A 19,880-nucleotide genomic window follows, 5' to 3' on the forward strand; every position below is an offset into this window, starting at 1 on the left:
CAAAAACTAACGTGTCCTAAAATGCTGGGGCAGCCTTGTAAATATCACGATGTGAACATCAGCGATATTTGCAAGGTTGTCCATCTGGGGTGCACCCAGGGATGCCCACTTGCAAAGGGAGGCGTTGGGAAAAAGGGTTCTAACGTGATTATGCATGTTAGCACCCTCTTGTAAATAGGGCGATAGTTTTAGATAAAGCCCTTGTAAATATGCCCCTAGGGAATCTGCCTACAGCTGGTCATGATCATCGAATTCTGAAAGACAGAAAATTAACCACAGTGCTACCAGGATAGATTCCCCATGCTTCCCTTCACTAAGCGTGAAAATTGCAAAAAACACAGTTGATGGACAGAATGTAGAACAATGTCAGACATTCACCCCAGTAGAAGGATCTGGGCCTAAATCCTTCGTTTTTTTGCACTCCACACCACCCTGGGTTAGACACTGGCTATATGCAAATCAGCTCTGACCCTGTGCCTCATGGAAACAGTCCAGTCCGAACTACCAAGCCATGTCTTTCCCAGACCGGAATCAAGCATCCAAGGACCGGTTTCTGGCTATCAGCCTTCAAGCCTGGATAGCTTGACTCCAGTGGCGTGGAGAGCCTGGGACTCACGTCTGAGTATACCCAGCACACTCGAGGTGAAAATTGCAAAAAAACACAGTTGATGGACAGAATGTAGAACAATGTAATACATTCACCCCAGTACAAGAATCTGGGCCTAAATCCATCGTTTTTTTGCACTCCACACCACCCTGGGTTAGACACTGGCTATATGCAAATCAGCTCCGACCCTGTGCCTCATGGGAACAGTCCAGTCCGAACTACCAAGCCATGTCTTTCCCAGACCGGAATCAAGCATCCAAGGACCGGTTTCTGGCTATCAGCCTTCATCAGCCTGGATAGCTTGACTCCAGTGGTGTGGAGAGCCTGGGACTCACGTCTGAGTATACCCAGCACACTCGGGTGAAAATTGCAAAAAACACAGTTGATGGACAGAATGTAGAACAATGTCATACATTCACCCCAGGACAAGGATATGGGCCTAAATCCATTGTTCTTTTGCACTCCACACCACCCTGGGTTAGACACTGGCTATATGCAAATCAGCTCTGACCCTGTGCCTCATGGGAACAGTCCAGTCCGAACTACCAAGCCATGTCTTTCCCAGACCGGAATCAAGCATCCAAGGACCGGTTTCTGGCTATCAGCCTTCATCAGCCTGGATAGCTTGACTCCAGTGGTGTGGAGAGCCTGGGACTCACGTCTGAGTATACCCAGCACACTCGGGTGAAAATTGCAAAAAACACAGTTGATGGACAGAATGTAGAACAATGTCATACATTCACCCCAGTACAAGGATCTGGGCCTAAATCCATCGTTTTTTTGCACTTCACACCACCCTGGGTTAGACACTGGCTATATGCAAATCAGCTCTGACCCTGTGCCTCATGGGAACAGTCCAGTCCGAACTACCAAGCCATGTCTTTCCCAGACCGGAATCAAGCATCCAAGGACCGGTTTCTGGCTATCAGCTTTCATCAGCCTGGATAGCTTGACTCCAGTGGTGTGGAGAGCCTGGGACTCACGTCTGAGTATACCCAGCACACTCGGGGTGAAAATTGCAAAAAACACAGTTGATGGACAGAATGTAGAACAATGTCATACATTCTCCCCAGTACAAGGATCTGGGCCTAAATCCATCATTTTTTTGCACTCCACACCACCCTGGGTTAGACACTGGCTATATGCAAATCAGCTCTGACCCTGTGCCTCATGGGAACAGTCCAGTCCGAACTACCAAGCCATGTCTTTCCCAGACCGGAATCAAGCATCCAAGGACCGGTTTCTGGCTATCAGCCTTCATCAGCCTGGATAGCTTGACTTCAGTGGTGTGGAGAGCCTGGGACTCACGTCTGAGTATACCCAGCACACTCAGGGTGAAAATTGCAAAAAACACAGTTGATGGACAGAATGTAGAACAATGTCATACATTCACCCCAGTACAAGGATCTGGGCCTAATTCCATCGTTTTTTTGCACTCCACACCACCCTGGGTTAGACACTGGCTATATGCAAATCAGCTCTGACCCTGTGCATCATGGGAACAGTCCAGTCCGAACTACCAAGCCATGTCTTTCCCAGACCGGAATCAAGCATCCAAGGACCGGTTTCTGGCTATCAGCCTTCATCAGCCTGGATAGCTTGACTCCAGTGGTGTGGAGAGCACTATCTTCATGGCCTGCGGTTAACCTAATTTGCGGGAAGGACATAACATATGATAGCTGCAATCTGCAGCAAATAGAGCATGGAATACATGCAACTGGGCTGAAGTGATTACATGTCTACTGCCCAAAAAAAGCCACCTAGGATGATGGGAACAAAGTAATGAGCGTGCCTCAAGCACGGAGCATGTCTGCTAGTGCATAGTCGCACTGTTGTTCATGAATATTAAGACCTGCGTGAGTTAGTCACCTGTCAGTCACTGCCACCTAGACACAGAAAAGAATAAAAGGGTTACAACAATTACTTAATTATTAAACTGGCTAGCAACCAACATCTCTGATTGCCATTGGCCCTCGAGAAAACCAAATAAGACAATACAAAATTAAAGGATGTTACAGCACATCTAAAAAGTAACCGCATGAAGCAACTCAATCAAAGCCGGGTGCCTTTTTGGCTACCTATGTTCGAAGCATGTATATGCAACCGACTATGGTGATTGTGTTTTTCGCATCATTCTGATTGGCCTCTTTCTCGCAGAATAACCAGGGAGTTGTAACCATCCCGCATGAAGGTGTGTGCATAATGTAAAACCTTCAAGCTAGCCATAACTTTCACAATGTATTGCAGCATGGCTTCTCTTTCCTTTTATAGCCTAGATCTGTGTGGACTTGTGATGTGCTCCTGAAACCAGCACCAGTGGTAGCAGTTTGGGACAAGTAATCTTGGCCTTTAAGCAGTCTCTTACTTTATACTTAACTGTATAGCATGCTGGTTTAGGTAACACAGGACTGATGACGTGCATGTTTGGCTTAGTTATATAGGTGGCGACAATGGATTACTGTGAGGCAAAGCAGGAATGCAGAGCTTAATTTAAAATAAAACAGCAGCCTTTTAACTAACTCGAGGGACCACTCGTGCACACAAGTGGGTTTACAGTGTGTATGTGTGTGAGGCACGTGCGTCCTCCAGGAGTACACTGCTTCTGTACACTGTCTGTACTAGGGCATAAACATGAATTCTCGAAAATGAATCGTTATTGATTAGATCAAGGGCCTATGGTGGTGGCCCGCTTTCGTCACAAAGCAAAAATGTGTAGAAGTTCAGATGACTTATATGAACAAGACATTTTAGTGGACACAACTTTTACTTAGCTACTTCTTTTTTTGCCCACAACCGCAAACTGATCCCATTCCAATTTGTAGTTTCTGTATTGGGACGAAAGAATTAAATCGCGAGAAAAAAACAGAAGAACTCATCTCTTGCGCAGACTGTGGCAGCAGTGGTAAGTACTTCAGAATTACTAAATGACTTCATTTGTGTAAGATACTGTCCTGCAGCTACAGACTCCGAGTGATCCAATCCACGTATCGTTAAGAACGGTTACCAATTGTCATTTACACCACCTTTCTGAACTATCACTATCTCCAATAAAAGAAAGCCACCAGACAAAATGCTCAGGAATAAATAAAGGGGCTAAATGCAAAGTTTTATCTTTGCAAAGTTTGTATTGTTGACAACTTTGCAAATGTCGCTGCACCTGTGATAAAAGTCCTGCAAAACTAGTTTGTCCCTGAAAACAATCGCAGCAAAAAACACTTTCACAGTTTCAGTGGATAAAATGTCTTTAAAAAAATATTTTACCTAGAAAATAATTTTGCAAGCAATTTCACAAAGTTTACATACTTTCCAACCTTAATTAAGCCTAGCAGAGGAAAATACAATTGTAAAAACGCACCATTTATAAACAACCTTGTCTTTGAGAAAAGAATGAAACGACGGCTACCCATGATGTGTGTAATCCAGTTTACAAGAATGGTCTGTTTGAAACCTGGTGCAAAACCACATGACACGTCCATTCTGGAACCTTGTTTCCAGTCTTCAGGATGGACTACCGTTTTGTTTAACTAAATGTTGCTTACGACATGGGAAGCTTTAGTAATGTAAAACATTTTTTAAAAAACACGCTAGTGATGCACGCGCTTAAAAAAAACACGCTAGTGATGCGCGTTCACTCAGCAGCATGAAAAAGTGTTCGCGCTGGAAGGGAGGCAGATAGTGGCTGCGCGCGTGCACGCTCATGTGAACGCAAGCACTATGCCACCAGGCAGCACTTTAAAAACCCTGATACTAAATATCTTGGAGCAGCGCATGCGCTGGCTCAGCAAGACCTAAAAAGGAGGATTCTTCCATGAACCTATGATTTGAATTAGTACTTTTAAAGCCACACCGCAGTACATAATTCATCTTTAAGCCAGATTTATTATCTACTATTTATGTTTTTTAAGTACACCCCCTATGCTTTCATGCCCAATATACAGCAGGTATTCTCTTTATATGAAATTTCTAGTATGCTGGATCTGTTACACTTCGAAACGCACACTTCACATTTTCTGTAGCTACCATGGACATTAATTGGTTCATTTCTTCGTTGACCTTGGTCAAGAGATTTTCTTAAGGACACACCACCTCTGTATCCTATCCTCAAAGGCTGGGACCAATCTCTAGTTTTAGGCTATCATCTCAGGAGTGCTAATCTTCTTTTCACAGGAGTGGAATAGGTTGCACCTTTATTGAATGTAGCACATGGGGTATCTGACAAGGCTATGAAAATTATTTTCAATAAAACTTACAGGCAGCGAGGACCTCTTTCTCCACCATTCCTTCATTCTTTTCATTTTCCACAGAGAGCCAGTCCTCTACAAGGAAGTAGTACATGACGTCAGTCTGTCTGTCCCAAACAATGACATGCTGCAGATACCAGGAAGGGTCCAGCCCTGGAAAGGGACAAAGGAGAGTGTAGAATATATGCCACAACATCAGGAAAATAAACTATTAGCGGTTTCTCTCTGTTTCCTATTAGGCTTTCAGCTTAGAGCATAGCAACAGTAGATTACCCATGCATATTAGATGAGCTAAAAGAAATCTGATTCACATTTGCAGTATTATATTGCATGATCATGGCCCAAGAGCATAAGAACACTTTGCTGCAACTCCATTTACAGATTTTTTATTTATCCATGTATTTCTACATCTCTCCTACTCCCACAGACCATCATAAACAAATATTTCAAACTTGACATCATCATGTGCCACTCTTGTAACTCCACAGACTATCGTTTGTATCTCCCTAACACAGACGTCCGTTATGCACATCGCACCAAGAAAGTCTGCCTTCGGACCATTTTCAGGAAGGGAGGGTATTGCTGTGGGAAAAGGCAGCAATTAACTAAAGGGAGGATTGGGGGTGGGAGGGGTACTGGGTGTGTGAAGCAGAAGGGGGCATCTGAAAAAAGCTTGTTTCAAGATCAAGTTCAAATCTGTGTTGCAATAATTTGACAAGATAATCAGTTATTGTTCCCTTTTTCCCATTAGCTGTTACTTTGATCTCTGCATTACACAGAGCAGTAGCAATGTGAAGCAATTTTAAGCTCGCTAGAGTCACTCTAAAACTGTGGAAGATGATGTTGGTAGATGGGGATTGAGCTGAATCACAAGCTTTGACATTAATCTTACATTATGGTCCTCTTAACAATGAACTGAGATCTGTTTACGAACTAGCTGACAGAATTTCTGAAACTATTGATTATCGGGTGATTCAGCTTTTATCAATTCACAACATTACATTTCTCCAAAGTAAATCATGTAGTGAAAGCTTATATTAGCCAGAGCTCTTTACACTTTTAAACAGAGCTGGGAGTCATAGACCCATGGCGGGCCTCACACAGCACGCTGAAGTGCTTTATGTTTTTAGGGAGATTTCAGACAGCCTCTCGTATAGGTATTATTTTAAATTCCTAAAAGTTTTGTAAAAATCTCAACTAAATGTATCCGCATTTGTTTCTCAGATCATGTGTCTCTTTATCTATGGGTATTCTTGATGCCAAGGCCCAAACCCACTTTTAGTTGAAAACTAGAAAGATCATTAATTACAAATGCGTTGTTTAATAAAAGACAGAACAAAAATACTTTTTGAGTAAAATATACAACTGCATCGTGGCGAAACATTTGGGAAGCTTACAAAGCCATGCTTAGAAGTGAGATAATAGCTTTCTCTGCGTAATCAAAGCAAATTCATAATGAGGAATTGCTGGAATTACAGAACAGACTTAATCAAACAGAATTTAATTTGAATTAAAAGATAATAGGCTAAATCATCGTACATTGGAATTGGCAAAAGGACAAATTGAGATCATTCTAATCTCAGTCAGTAAGACAGCATGTTCATAAGGAAGTGGAATGTTTAGGTAAGCTATTAGCTTGGCACACTAAGACACATTCCGTAACTAACACACAAACTAAAATATTAGACCCCATGAATAACTCCATTATTACAGAACCAACTCACAAAGAGAATAGATTTTGGGAGTTCTTACAGAATATCTTTTGAGAACAGGTGGCCATTTTGGACACAGAAATCTCACAGTTCTAAGTCATTTGAAAATCCCTTCTTTATCATCTCCACAGCCATCCAAACTAATACACCCATTTCAACAAGATGAGATTGGATACATAATTAAAAACTTTCCAAAAGGGAAAGGTTCCGCTGAAGATGGATATCCATCAGAATGGTACTAAGCATTTCTGGAGGTATTAAAGACCCATTAATATTTAATTATGTCATCATTCAAGGAAATTGCCCATCATACTTTAACACAGGAATTATAGTAAGCTTCCTAAAAAAGGAGATCCATTACATCTTAATTCATGTCGTCCTATAACCCTGTAAAAATATTCTCTAAATTGATCGGCATTCGTAGAGGTATAACTGATACACAAAGATGGAAATAAGTTCATCCAGGGACACCATTTCTGTGCCCAACCCCATTTTTTTGGTAGTAGCAACAGGTTATTTTGTATCTTTCAATACCGAAGCTGCCATTATTCTATTTAATGCAGAAAAGGCGTTCAATCTTGTTCACTTGAGATTTTTGTTTAAAGTACTTGAGCGATGGGCTTTTTACACCAATTAATTAGGAAGCTAGCTTTGGTATATAAAGATGTATCATGTCTATATTAGTGAATGGAAGAGCAACCAAGAGATTAATATCAAACAGCAGCAGTCAGAGGTGCCCCTTGTCAATTATATTTTTTGCAACATATATTGAGCAATAGCAATAAGAGCTACACAAATTATTGAACCAGTAGTCTCTGGGTCACCAAAGTTAAAACTTGACACAGATTATATGGTTTCTACATAGACACTAACCAATCTTGAACCGAATCTGTGTTTCAGGTCATTGGTTACTTTTTAACACCTCATCCCAATTGCTCCCAGATTACATTGCGTTAAGTTATGAATAAATGACTACAAAATCTTGATATTTGAACGTCGGAAGACTTGGAAGATCTTTATAAATTAAACTATGATCTGCTACTTTTTCACAAGGTACAACATTTATTAGAAAGATTGAATTATCTTCTATTATCAATAATAGAATAGTTGTGATTATTATAAGTAACATTCTTCCTTTATTGCTCTTTCGTTTTCCTGCACTTCCATGTATGCTGTACAAATGTTTTGCTACAAAATTGAAAGTCTGATTACTAGCTTTCTTTGAAGAAAAAAGGGTACCTCAAATCATGTCTGAAGAAATGACAGCTCCAATAAAAGAAGGGGGACCGGTCCTCTTGGATTTCAGGAGATATTATCAGGCAGCATACCTCTCGGCTTATAACCGTTTAAATAATTTGCTGAAAAGCACAGTCTTTGATAATTTATTTTTCAGTTCAATCAGGTGGGAACTCCTTTATTATCTTCTGGCCAAAGAACCAGAAAATGTGTTATCCCAAACTGGTATGATATTGTTTATCAACAATTTATAAAACAAGACAAAAACAGCTTTACCACTATTTAACATGTCCCAATATACATGCTGAATCATCTCTATCCACTACTCACAGTGAACTCTCCCGAAATGTGTTAAATCACAGGAAAGCAATTGGTTAGGCAGAGTTTGGGATTGGTTGATCAATGGCAGACTCATAGCTTGGGATTATATAAAGTTAAGAATAAGCTCAAATATGGGGTGACTTAATTTTTTTGATAGACAAAAAAGAAGTTCAATCACATAGACTTCTAAACCTGATATTGAACATTCCAGAGAGATAGTCAGATATCTTTAGACGTAGCATACAGTTCAACTTGGAATTGGTCCCTGTGCCTGCTTTGTACAGTCCCAAAAGAGCCATGCAAGCTCACTGCTTGAACAAATAATTACAAATGGTTTACGATTTAGATGGAGGCATGTGAGCATAATTTAAATCTATTGCAGGGTACAAACTCAGGAGAATGTAACTTTTTACTCAATGGTTAGTGTATTATACCACACACCAGTGCTTCCCAAATGTTTTGGAACCACAACCCACTTTTTAGGTCAATAGACGTTTGCAACCCACTTGGCTTTCATGGACATGGGGCAGGCACATTTTCAATGTAATTAAAGCATTGTGTGGTAAAGCACTGTCATTTACAGACCACCCATTTTCTATTGATATGACAAATACATTTGCTCAGACATACAGTTTTACTGATAAAATGAGAATGTGTGGAAATTGGGTTTCAGTGACTACATGTCATTTGTGAATCACCAAGCAAGGTGTCTGATTTGTTTTCATACGCTTAGAATCTTTGTTTCATCACACTTCAGAATTTCCCAAAAACGCTTAATTTTTGCTTTCCTAACCGCTGAATGTGTACAGTTAGATTACATGTATTTACATTTGTTATGTGTTAGAAAAAATGACATCCTCCAGCTTTTCCATTCATAATATCTGTACCCTAGCAGGATTGTTGTATAATTCCCTTTACTTTTCTTTCTCTGACTGCAAAGTGAGAGGAGTTTTTAAACACCAATCCCCATGTTGAAAAAATAAGCAGCAATCTGTCAGAAGATTAAGCACAGCAAACGTTCACTCCGATCACTCCTGCCGATCTCAAGGCAGTATATCTTACAGGGAACCTGACGAGTCTTATCAACTCACATCTAAGGGAATGGCATACCACAGGCCTCCTAGATGATGACGAAGCACTTTACCTGAGGGTGGACAAACCTTTCGCACCATGGTTATACACACTGCCTAAGATACATAAACAGGAGATTTTTCCTCCAGGTAGGCCGATTGTCTCAGGAATAGGGGGACCTATGTTATATTCTGGTCTTCTCCTTCCCTGCTGCTCAGAATGTGTTTGTGATGTCATTAGAATGTTCGTGTAAGTATGGTTTGAATGTGTGGTCAGTTTGAGTGAGTGTGGCTGAGCAGCTGGATTCTGCTCCCGGTGGGGCCTTCCTTACTTCCTAACTTATAACTAATAAACCTACTTAAGAATACCTACGACTATTAGATTTGCTTACCTCTCAAGATACATTCATCAATTTTAACAACCTACTGAAAAACTTTCAGAATATGTTGACCTCTTCCTCAACCCCATGGTCAGGAATCTCCCCTTGTACATACAAGACTCCAAGCATATTCTGAGTATCCTTAGTGATGTGCAATGGCAACCTGACATGATCCTGGCCACTCTTTACGTGGTAGCTCTATGTACCTCAATTAAACCAGACATGGGCCTGGAGGCGGTTACTAAATTCTTGGAACCCAGACCTGCCTCTCAATGGCAACATACGAACATGCTCATAGCCATGACGAACATCATTTTACAAAAAACAACGGCTTTATGTACAACAAGAAATGGTACCGACAGATAAAAGAGGTGGCCATGGGCTCGAAGTTTTCTCCTTCGTTCGCCAACTTATACATGGGGTCACTGGAAAACACATGATTTGGGGCAAAGAAGGAATGCCCTGGACTGACTCAATAGTGTACTGGGGGCGATATATAGATGATTGCCTGCTCCTTTGGTCAGGCACACAGGATGGACTGAACAAATTCTGTAGTCACTTGAACTCTAACGACATGGAAATGAGGTTTAAGTGTGCCCAGAACACATCCAGGATCACTTTCCTTGACTTAGAACTCTATGTCAGTAACAATACTCTCCATAGCAAACTATAACATAAGGAAACGCCCTGCAATGCCATTCTCCGTGCAGACAGAGCACATCCCACACACCAACTGGACTCTATCCCTTAGGGCAAATTCATTAGAGCACGCCGTAACTGCAGCAATGATAAAGATTTTCTCGAATGTATTTCTGACATGGGGAGAGATTCTTCAAATGTGGATACAAACCGAAAATTATCAATAAAGCTATCAACAGAATCAAGAAACAAACTAGAACAGATACTCTGAAACCCAAGAGCCCGAGGATCACATGCGACTCACAGACCAGGTTAATCATTGATTGCAATGAGATGAGCCCTATCATTATGAAAAGTTTGAACAAACACTGGCACATAGTACGTGCGGACAAACTACTCAGTGCCAACATTTCCGCCAGACCCATGATCACCTACAGACGAGGCAGAACCTTAAGGAATAGACTAAGTCCCACTGTGCCCCACACTTCCAGCTCCTCTACTTGGCTCACCAACCACTCTAAGGGCTTCCACAAATGTGGAGATTGCGGAGTGTGTAAATGGGCGAAAAATGGAATAAAGAAATTCAAAGGATACAATACCAGGCAACATGAAATCAATGTGAACATTAATTGTAACACCAAATTTGTGGTGTACGTCCTGCAATGTACGTGTGATAGTCAATACGTGGGCAGTACCATCAGACCTGTTAAGGAACAAATCAGCGAACATGCCATAGCCATCCACCATCAAGATGCCAAATACCCAATGGCTTTACACATATCCTCTTGTCCTTCTCAAAGCCCCCACATAAGTTTTTCCTTTTTCGGTATTGACATTGCTCAACCCAACATCAGGGGGAAGGGGCAACCGAGAACTCAGACTCAGACAACTGGAAGCAACATGGATCATGCATCTTCATACACTGGAACACGGTCAGAACTCGGATCATGAGTTACATTATTTCTTAGGGAAATAGACTGCCCTTCTTTTGGAGAACGACCAACCCTGCGTATAGTTTCTCTATATTTTGGGACCACCACTTAGCAGGTCCCTTTACACACTATTACTGATCCCCTGGTCAGATCAAGGTCAATAACTTTGACCCCCTTTTTGCTCACCCTCTTTTTTCCTATTCTCTTCAAGTCCCTTCCTTTTAAAGTAATTAGTCCTCTTCTCTCCCTTTGGATCTATTTAAGATTCTACTTGTTGTTGAATTCTACGCTACATAGTGCCCCATATATGATGTGAGCTGCAAATGTATAGTACTTTCTTGCTCGCCTTTTACTTATGAGTGCAGAACTGTGATACGACGTAATTAAGCAGAGAATAATAATTAGAACCTACTATGTCACGTTTAGGCACTTGCGATTGTCGTGCCATAAACACGCTTTTTTGTTAATAATTATAGTTGTGTCAAAACAAAATTAACGTTTTCATGATGTCTTCACTCTGTCCTTCTTTACTTTCTTTCTCGCTCTACTCTTTTTTCACACTTCCGGTTTTGAGCATAGTGGCGTTTTGAAGTGAGCGTTCTAGCTTTTGCTGAACTTCCTGCTTTTTTTTTAGCACACCACCTGTTTTGGCTCGCTCTCGGATCCATTCACTCCGACGAGAGAGTCCTGCTTTTCAGGTAATTGCCCTGTAGACATGATGACATCAATATGGATTTACCAGCCTCACAAGGAGAGCCACTGGTTATGACTTACATTTGCCCTTTTGTCCGATTAATTACCAGGCTCTTCGGTTGTCACGGACACACCCGCCCGACAGACAAATTCCTTTCTTTTATATGACACACTGTCACTTTTTACCCGCACTCCGGGTTGGAAATATCACCAGAACTTAGGTGAGTTGACTTAGCAACCTTTGTTTGTCATTCCCCACCCCGTCTCTTTTTGTAATCGTTAGTTTTGTCAGCGTGTGCACTTTGCCACGCGCTGCCTTTGATAAGTTTTTCCTCATATGCTGACACCCGCTATGTCTCTCATTTTCCACAGATACCTACACCCACTTCTTTCTAATTACATGGGTCACAAGGGTAATTCGGACGCCTTCGTTTGCACTATATCACTATTTTGTTACTCTTTAACCATTGCCTCACAAGTATTTTTCATGTGTTTTAACGAGGACTGTAATTTTAGTAATCAGTGACCACAGTTTATTTGGCGATACACGCCGATGTCGTATTTCCAATACCGGCTGTTTGCATCACCAGCTTTCTTGTGGATCGACCACTTTAAGATAATAAGCCCCCTGTTGTCCTCTATTTTATTTATTTTGACTGTCTTTCCCAGGCGCTACATACGTGACCCTGACCAGTGGTGCCCTAAAATATTATTTATCAGTAGGGTTATATATGTTATGTTATAAGTGATGTTATAAAAACTTTTATAACGCGCTTTATTACTAGTAAGTATCCTGGTGCGAAAAGTGAGGTTGCACAGATAGCGAAGAGGAGCTGACAGTTATAGAATCATATTGAACAGATGAGTTTTCAGCCCTTTCTTAAAGGCAGTGACGGTCGGGGCAGCCCTAAGATGCAAAAGAAGAGCGTTCCAGGCCCTGAAGGCCCTGACAGAGATAGGCTGGCCTCCTAGTCTGGAGTACTTAAATCTAGGCACAATCATTTGGCACTGATTAGCTGAGCGGAGGCAGCGATTCGGAACATACAAGGCAAACCTTTTCCTCAAGTACACAGGTCCGAGCTGGTGGGTCGCCCGGAAAGAGAGAACCAGTGTTTTGAACATAATCCGGTGGGCAACCGGAAGCCAATGGAGACTGCGTAGGTGAGGGCGGACGCTAGATCTCCTGGGCAACTTGAACAAAAGTCGCGCGACCGCATTTTGGATAACCTGAAGCCGTTGGATCAGATAGGCAGGTAAGCCGCTAAACAGGCCATTCGCGTAATCAAGCCTGGAAAGTATTAGAGCACGTGACACCGTCTCTTTGGCCTCTCTCGGAAGGAGTGGGAAAAACCTGCGTAAGGCTTTGAGAGTGGCAAAACACACTCCCGTAAGTTTTTTAATATGGTCCTCAAACTTAAGACCATTCCAAACCAGACCCCCAAGTTCTAAGCTGGGCCCCCCATGGAATTGGGGCGGGGCAAGTCTCGTGGCCATAGGAGGTCTCTGAAATTATCGGGAAAGGAACCATAAAAACGAACCTGGGACTTGTCTTCATTACACTTGAGCTGAGCAAGTGCTAACCAGCGAAAGACAGATGATAGGCAGAGTCGAACCGCTGACGTATCCAAATTGTCCTTTGACCAGGTGAACAAAAGTTGAGTATCATCGGCATAGGCCATTATTTTCGCCCCCAACTGTTCTGCCAAATAAATCAAAGAAGTCAGATAAACATTAAAAAGCAGGGGGCTCAAAGTAGACCCCTGTGGAACTCCTGTAGTGAGTTTCTTAGGCAAGGAGGCGTGTGGTGGCATCCAGACCTGTTGCGTCCTATTATCCAGAAATGACGTCAACCAGTCAAGTGCTAATCCGGAGATGCCAACGGCAACTAGTCTGGTAAGAAGAAGGGCATGGGGCACCGCATCGAAGGCGGCAGAGAGGTCTAGTAAGATCAGAACCGCTCTGCCACCTCCATCAAGGCACTCCTGAATCGCCTCAGACATCTCAATCAGCGCCGTTTCGGTGCTATAAGCAGCCCGGAACCCTGATTGAGCCGGGTGCAAAGCCTGAGATGACTCAATAAAGTTGTCTAACTGTCTAAAAGCGATCTTCTCACAGAGTTTTGCCAAGGCTGACAACAATGAAATAGGCCGGTAGCAGGAAGGAACAGCCGGATCCAACCCGGCCTTTTTTTAAAGGGGCAAAAGTTTGGCTTGTTGCAGAGGAGAAGGAAAGATTAACAATCTGGATAGCCTCTTTACATACTGTATCAGCCACCCCCCCCAAGAACCCTTGCTGGACACGGGTCAGAGGGGGACCCCGACTTCAAGGCCTCAAGTACTGCTAGGATATCGGACTCAGTGGAGGGAGAGAAGATAACAAACTGCTCAACCGACTTAGGCACAGAGAAAGGAGGTAGTGCTGGAGAGGACTTGAAACCGTCGCAGACAACTCGCAAGTCCTCTTGAATCTTGGCAATTTTGTCTACGAAGAAAGAGGAGAGCTCTTCGCACCAGTGATCGGATGGCGGCAGCAAAGGTTGCTCAGCACATGGCGATAAAAAGCTCTAAACAACTGAAAAAATGTCCTTGCGGTCATTATTTGCTTTTTTAATTCTCCCAGCATAATAGCTGCTCTTAGCAATTCTAATAGCAGCATAATAGTCCTTTTGAGCCGCGCGCAGATTACTCTTTGCCTCAGGCAGGTAGGCTTGTCCCCACACCCGTTCGAGTTTCTTACATCCAAGTTTCAATTCACGTAGGGTGTGGGAAAACCATGGTTTGGAGGGGGTAGACCGCATCCTACGAATACATCCCTTGTTAATGGAGGCAGCAGACCCCTGTTCCACCCATGTGTTAAAAGCACTAACCGCCACATCAATCTCCGAGGTCAATATCGGACGGTTTCGGGATAGAGATTCAGTCAGAGTGATTAAATTGATCCTCTGAGAATGTGCAAGTGGTGGAGTACTCCCAACCCCCAGAGCTCTATCCATGGACCAGGAGAACCTGATCAACTCATGGTCCGACCATATCACGCTCTCAGGGCAAGTCATGACAATATCAAAATTGGAGCAGACCAGATCTAAAAAGATGGCTGCCCACATGGGTTGGAGCATTGACCCATTGTTTGAGGTGGACCATAGTTAAAGCTTCACTTAGGCGGATGGCCTCAGTAGAGTCCAAAACATCAACATGAATGTTGAAATCCCCCAAAAGGAGAAACCTTGAAAATCTTAAGGCACGCAGCACTATAACCTCCTCCAAGGCCCCAATAAAATTCCCAACATTACCCGGAGGCCGATACACCAATGTACCTCCTAAGGTAAAGTGTGGGTTAAGCACAAGAGAAAAATGGAGCAGCTCCGCATTGCCCAGCTCGTCATGGGGCTCACAGGAAAAGACCCATTGGTCCCTGTAGATCACGGCGACGCCACCCCCTCTACCGAGCGAGCGGTCCGCCCTCGTAATCTTGAAGCCACGCGGAATAGCTAGCTCCACCACCGGGGCACACGAATCATTTAACCAGGTCTCGGTGATAAAGAAGAGATCAAATTGGTTCTCCGCCAATATTTCGAAAATGTCAGCTGCATGCTTCACCAGCGACCTAGCATTAATTAACCCCGCTCTAATCAGCATGGGGACATGCTTACTCGTTCAGGGCAACTCAGCGTGGGATGAAAATGAAAATTACACGCAGGGCACACCCGAAATGAACTATCAGCCACCCCCCAGGGATTTCCTTCACCACAACTGAGGACATTCAACGCGATGAGATCCTCATGTGAATACCTTAATGTAGTAGACTGTTGCTTCCCATGTAAACAGGTAGGGAGTCTGGCACTAAGCACGTCCGGAGCATGGACGGGCACAGACGGGCCCTCCTTTGGCGCTCCTTCAGCGCGCAGACGGCTCGCCTGCTGCGCACGCCCACTGCGCGTTCGGTGGAGCATTGCTAATTATAGTCTGAGCCCCTCCCACGACTAGACCGCTGCCTCCGGTCACGCGGGGACCCGGGACTCAAGTAAGATGGCGCCCGACCCTGCCCTCCACACAAACGGCACAGAAGAGCCGCGGTGGAACGGGGCAGAAGGCGTCAGTGATCAACACACAGTAAAATACAATTGCAAGTAAGCACCACACAGTTTTTAAAAGTAAGCAATATTTTTAAAAGATGTCAGAAAATACAACAGGGGTTTAAAAAGAGCAGAGGAGAGTCCCTCGCAATCTGCTTCGCCACACAAGTAATGCTCGAGGTGCTGCCACCACCCAGAACTATCACCCCGGCCCCCGAACTCGGAACCTAATTATAGCCCAAGCCCCTCCCACGGCTAGACCGCTGCCTCCGGTCACGCGGGGACCCGGCACTCAAGTAAGATGGCGTCCGACCCTGCCCTCCACACAAACGGCACAGAAGAGCCGCGGTGGAACGGGGCAGAAGGCGTCAGTGATCAACACACAGTAAAATGCAATTGCAAGTAAGCACCATACAGTTTTTAAAAGTAAGCGATATTCTTAAAAGATGTCAGAAAATACAACAGGGGTTTAAAAAGAGCAGAGGAGAGTCCCTCGCAATCTGTCTGGTTGCATGTTCTCTCTAACCTTTAGCCAGATGCATGAGCATTGTTTCGTCTTGTGAGTCAATTTTGGATCATTTGCACGCAAACACGTTATTGTTTTTTGTGAGTTCCTCTCCCTCTTTCTCATTTTGTAAATGGTGTTTTTGATCTTCCGTTTTGTTTCTATTCCTTGAGAGGCTTATATATCCCATTCGTTCTCCAAGTAAATCTCTAATTGTTTTTCTTTTGTATACGATTCCTTGAGAACTACTACCTGTTAGGACTTCCAAGCGAATGACGCTACCTCTTGTATTTATTTGCCTAAACTCTGTATGGGGTCTCTTTGGATCCTCATTATTGTCACCACGATCTTATTATGTTGCACTTGTTGATACATTGAGGTTTTACGTTTTTCATTCTATTTTCTCTATATCTTATGTATTACCTTGGTGCCTTCATGGTCACGCCTATTTTGGTTTCCTCTATGCCTCCTTGTATCAGCATTGCTTGTACATAACTCAGATACATGATTGTAATTTCTACTTTATCACCTTGTTCCCAGCCCTGAAGAGTCACAGGCACTGACCTGTTGACGAAACACGTGTCGGCTGGCGTTGTTTTTTTCTAAGAACATCCCCATATAAAATTCCTTAAAGAAAACCTCTGGTGTCGCCTTCGATTACTAGTATTATATGTATCAACTGTTGATTTCTATATGTGTGCCCAGGTTTATGTGTATTAGTATATCTTTGGTTAATGGCTTCCTTTTTAAAAGTAAAAGGCAGCCATGTAGTTTTCACCACACTTTAACTCTGTTCTATAGCAGGGCCTTAGATATAGGTAGTAGTAGATCTTATTGTTGTTTCATACCTATTTCCACTTTAATGAAGAGGTAACAGGTAGGGAAATGTATTAATATTTTTGTATACATTTGTAAAAAGGTTTACAGAGTACCATGCTTGTAACTACAAAATACTGCAGTAGTTACAGGAAAAATAATAAGAAATATATTGAAGTAAACAATTGACTGTAGTACACTAAATTTGTAAACTACAGTGTAGTACAGGGTAATTATTATTATTTTTTTTAATTCTTTTGTTTTTAAATGACTTCTGTAAAATGTCTATATGTAAAAAATGTTTTTTTAGTAGCGCAGTACTTTCTAAGTAGTACCGCAGTACTTTGTTAATTTTGAGGAAACACCCTAGTACACTATTGTGAAATATAGTGTAGTACAGTGTATATTTCAATTCATATTATATTAAAAAAAACTTTTTAAGTGTTGCTGACTTCCTAGGTGGTACTGCAGTACTCCGTTACGTTTTTAAAAATATATAAAAACTTATAAATAATTTTCCCTACCTATTACCACTTTAACAAAGTGGTAATAGGTAGGGCAAAAATATAAAACCTACTACTAACCTTTATCTAAGGCCTTAACCCAGAACACAGCCAAAGTGGGGGAAAAATAACATAACTGCCTTTTACTTTTGTAAGGGCAGTCCTTTCCCAAACATATCCTCCCTTGTCATCAGCAAGTACTGTAAAATATAGCAGTTTTTTCATATATATTTCATGAAATTTTGTGTCATTTTGTTGCTGCAGATATCACTACGTTCAAGTCCCTTATAACATTAAAAATACTTACCCTACTTACTTGTACTACAGAAAAGTATTATCTGCACATCATAATCTATCCTGCCAAACTTTATGAAATTCCAAGTGGCTGTTTGGCTCTTATATTTTATCAGAAGTATACCTACAATTGTATTCTGCACTACTCTGCAAAACTCTGCAACCTGCACCCATTTCTCACTTTCCTCTCCTGTATTTTGCCGACTGCTACCTCAAGTATTTTGGTCGCTCACTAGTGTCACGTAGACGCACTAGTGTCACGGTGGCGCCCCAGGGGCACTTTGGAGCAGTGTAACCTGCTGTTGGCATTTGTCGCGTGCATTCAGCACATTTATTTAACCTGCAACATGGATCTCATTGGCAAGCACACATTTAAAATCAACTACCCACCCATGCTCACCAAAAAAGCCGCTAAACGCTTCAAACACGACTTCCTTAAGTCCCACCCAGAAACCCCCTTTGCCGACACCTACTTCTCATCGGTCAATGGACCCTTGAACACCGATATCATCTTCCACACTACACGCAGAGCTCAATGGAAAAAAGTGTTCCTCACCCTACTCAACGTATCCACCACCAGGAAATCCACCCATGGCCTAACATTCTCCATCACACCATCCCAACTCTTCCCAGGCAGAACCACCATCACTATTTACAACAACGGGATTGTCCTAATGCAATCGACAGACAGGAACCTGGAACTACTTGACAACCTGTTCCCCACTTTCAAAGAGCACCTATCCAATCCTCGGACTTTCACTCATATCACCTCCTGTCCTACCACCCCTGACGGCACAGCACCCACCCTTAACACCCCCAACCCAGTTCAGCACCAGAACGACACTCACCTCACCTTCACACCCAGCACCACAGGCAATTACCCACCTGCTGCAGCTACCCCTCCCCACCCCTCAATCTCTGACAGAGACCCCGCCCCCCCCATACACCACCCGCTCCCCCATACCCCCTACATACCCTCGTCTCTCCGCTCATCTTCCCATACCCCCCACACTTTGCACTCCCGTCCCGTCCTCCACACCAATCTTCTCTGAACACCCTTCCTTCCCCAACTGCACTACACACAACAGGTCTCTCTCCCCGCCTATCTCTCTCTCCACACTTAGCATTCCCGCCCCGTATTCCACATCAATCTTCTCAGAACACCCCTCCTCCCCCAACTGCTCCCCACACAACATGACTCTCTCTCCGCCTATCTCGCCCCCCATTCTTAGCACTCCCGTCACGCCTAGCCTTCACCCCTCACCCCCCACTCTCACTCCCCACTATCCCACCTCCTCCCCCGCTACCACCAGCCTCCACACCACCCTCATTTACCCTTCCCCCCTAGCACTGATGCCCTTCCCGATAACGCCAACACCATCCCTAACACCTATCCTCTCTCTAACACTTCCAACCCCTTCACCAGCTCCACCTCCTCACACCGATCCCCACCCGTCTCCAGCAACCTATTCGCCGGTTCATCGCCTGTACCCCTCCCCAGCTCCGCGCCCAACATCACGCTGGACATGATTATGTCCTCCCTCCTCCAATTGAAAGAAGAACTACACTCCATCAAAGAGTTGCTCATCACACACCCCAGACACCCCCATCCCACCACCACCTCTACACCTAATAACACTTCCCCCGCGCCTCCTACTCGCCTTACCACACAACACGCCCCACACCGGACTTCTATCCCCTCTTGCAATACCAACAATCACAATACCAATCGCAATCGCATTACCACCAATCGTAATACTCCCTCTACACCTAACAACACTTCCTCCTCACCGCCTACTCGCCTTATCACACAACTCCCCCCACACTGGACCTCTATCCCCTCTCGCAATACCACCAAC

The 19,880-nt window shown here is 43.4% G+C and overlaps 1 protein-coding gene across 1 annotated transcript in view; it reads right to left on the reverse strand.

The window, feature by feature from the left end:
* The window catches only part of LOC147702167 (polycystin-1-like), a 599,895-nt gene that overhangs the window by 179,216 nt on the left and 400,799 nt on the right, over nucleotides 1-19,880 (reverse strand). The window contains exon 29 of the mRNA XM_086930810.1: nucleotides 4,858-5,001. Within this exon, the coding sequence (XP_086786936.1) occupies nucleotides 4,858-5,001 (144 nt within the window). The remainder of the gene's footprint in view (nucleotides 1-4,857; nucleotides 5,002-19,880) is intronic.

The sequence above is a fragment of the Lissotriton vulgaris genome, chromosome 7, assembly GCF_964263255.1.
Source record: "Lissotriton vulgaris chromosome 7, aLisVul1.2, whole genome shotgun sequence".
NCBI lineage: Eukaryota > Metazoa > Chordata > Amphibia > Caudata > Salamandridae > Lissotriton > Lissotriton vulgaris.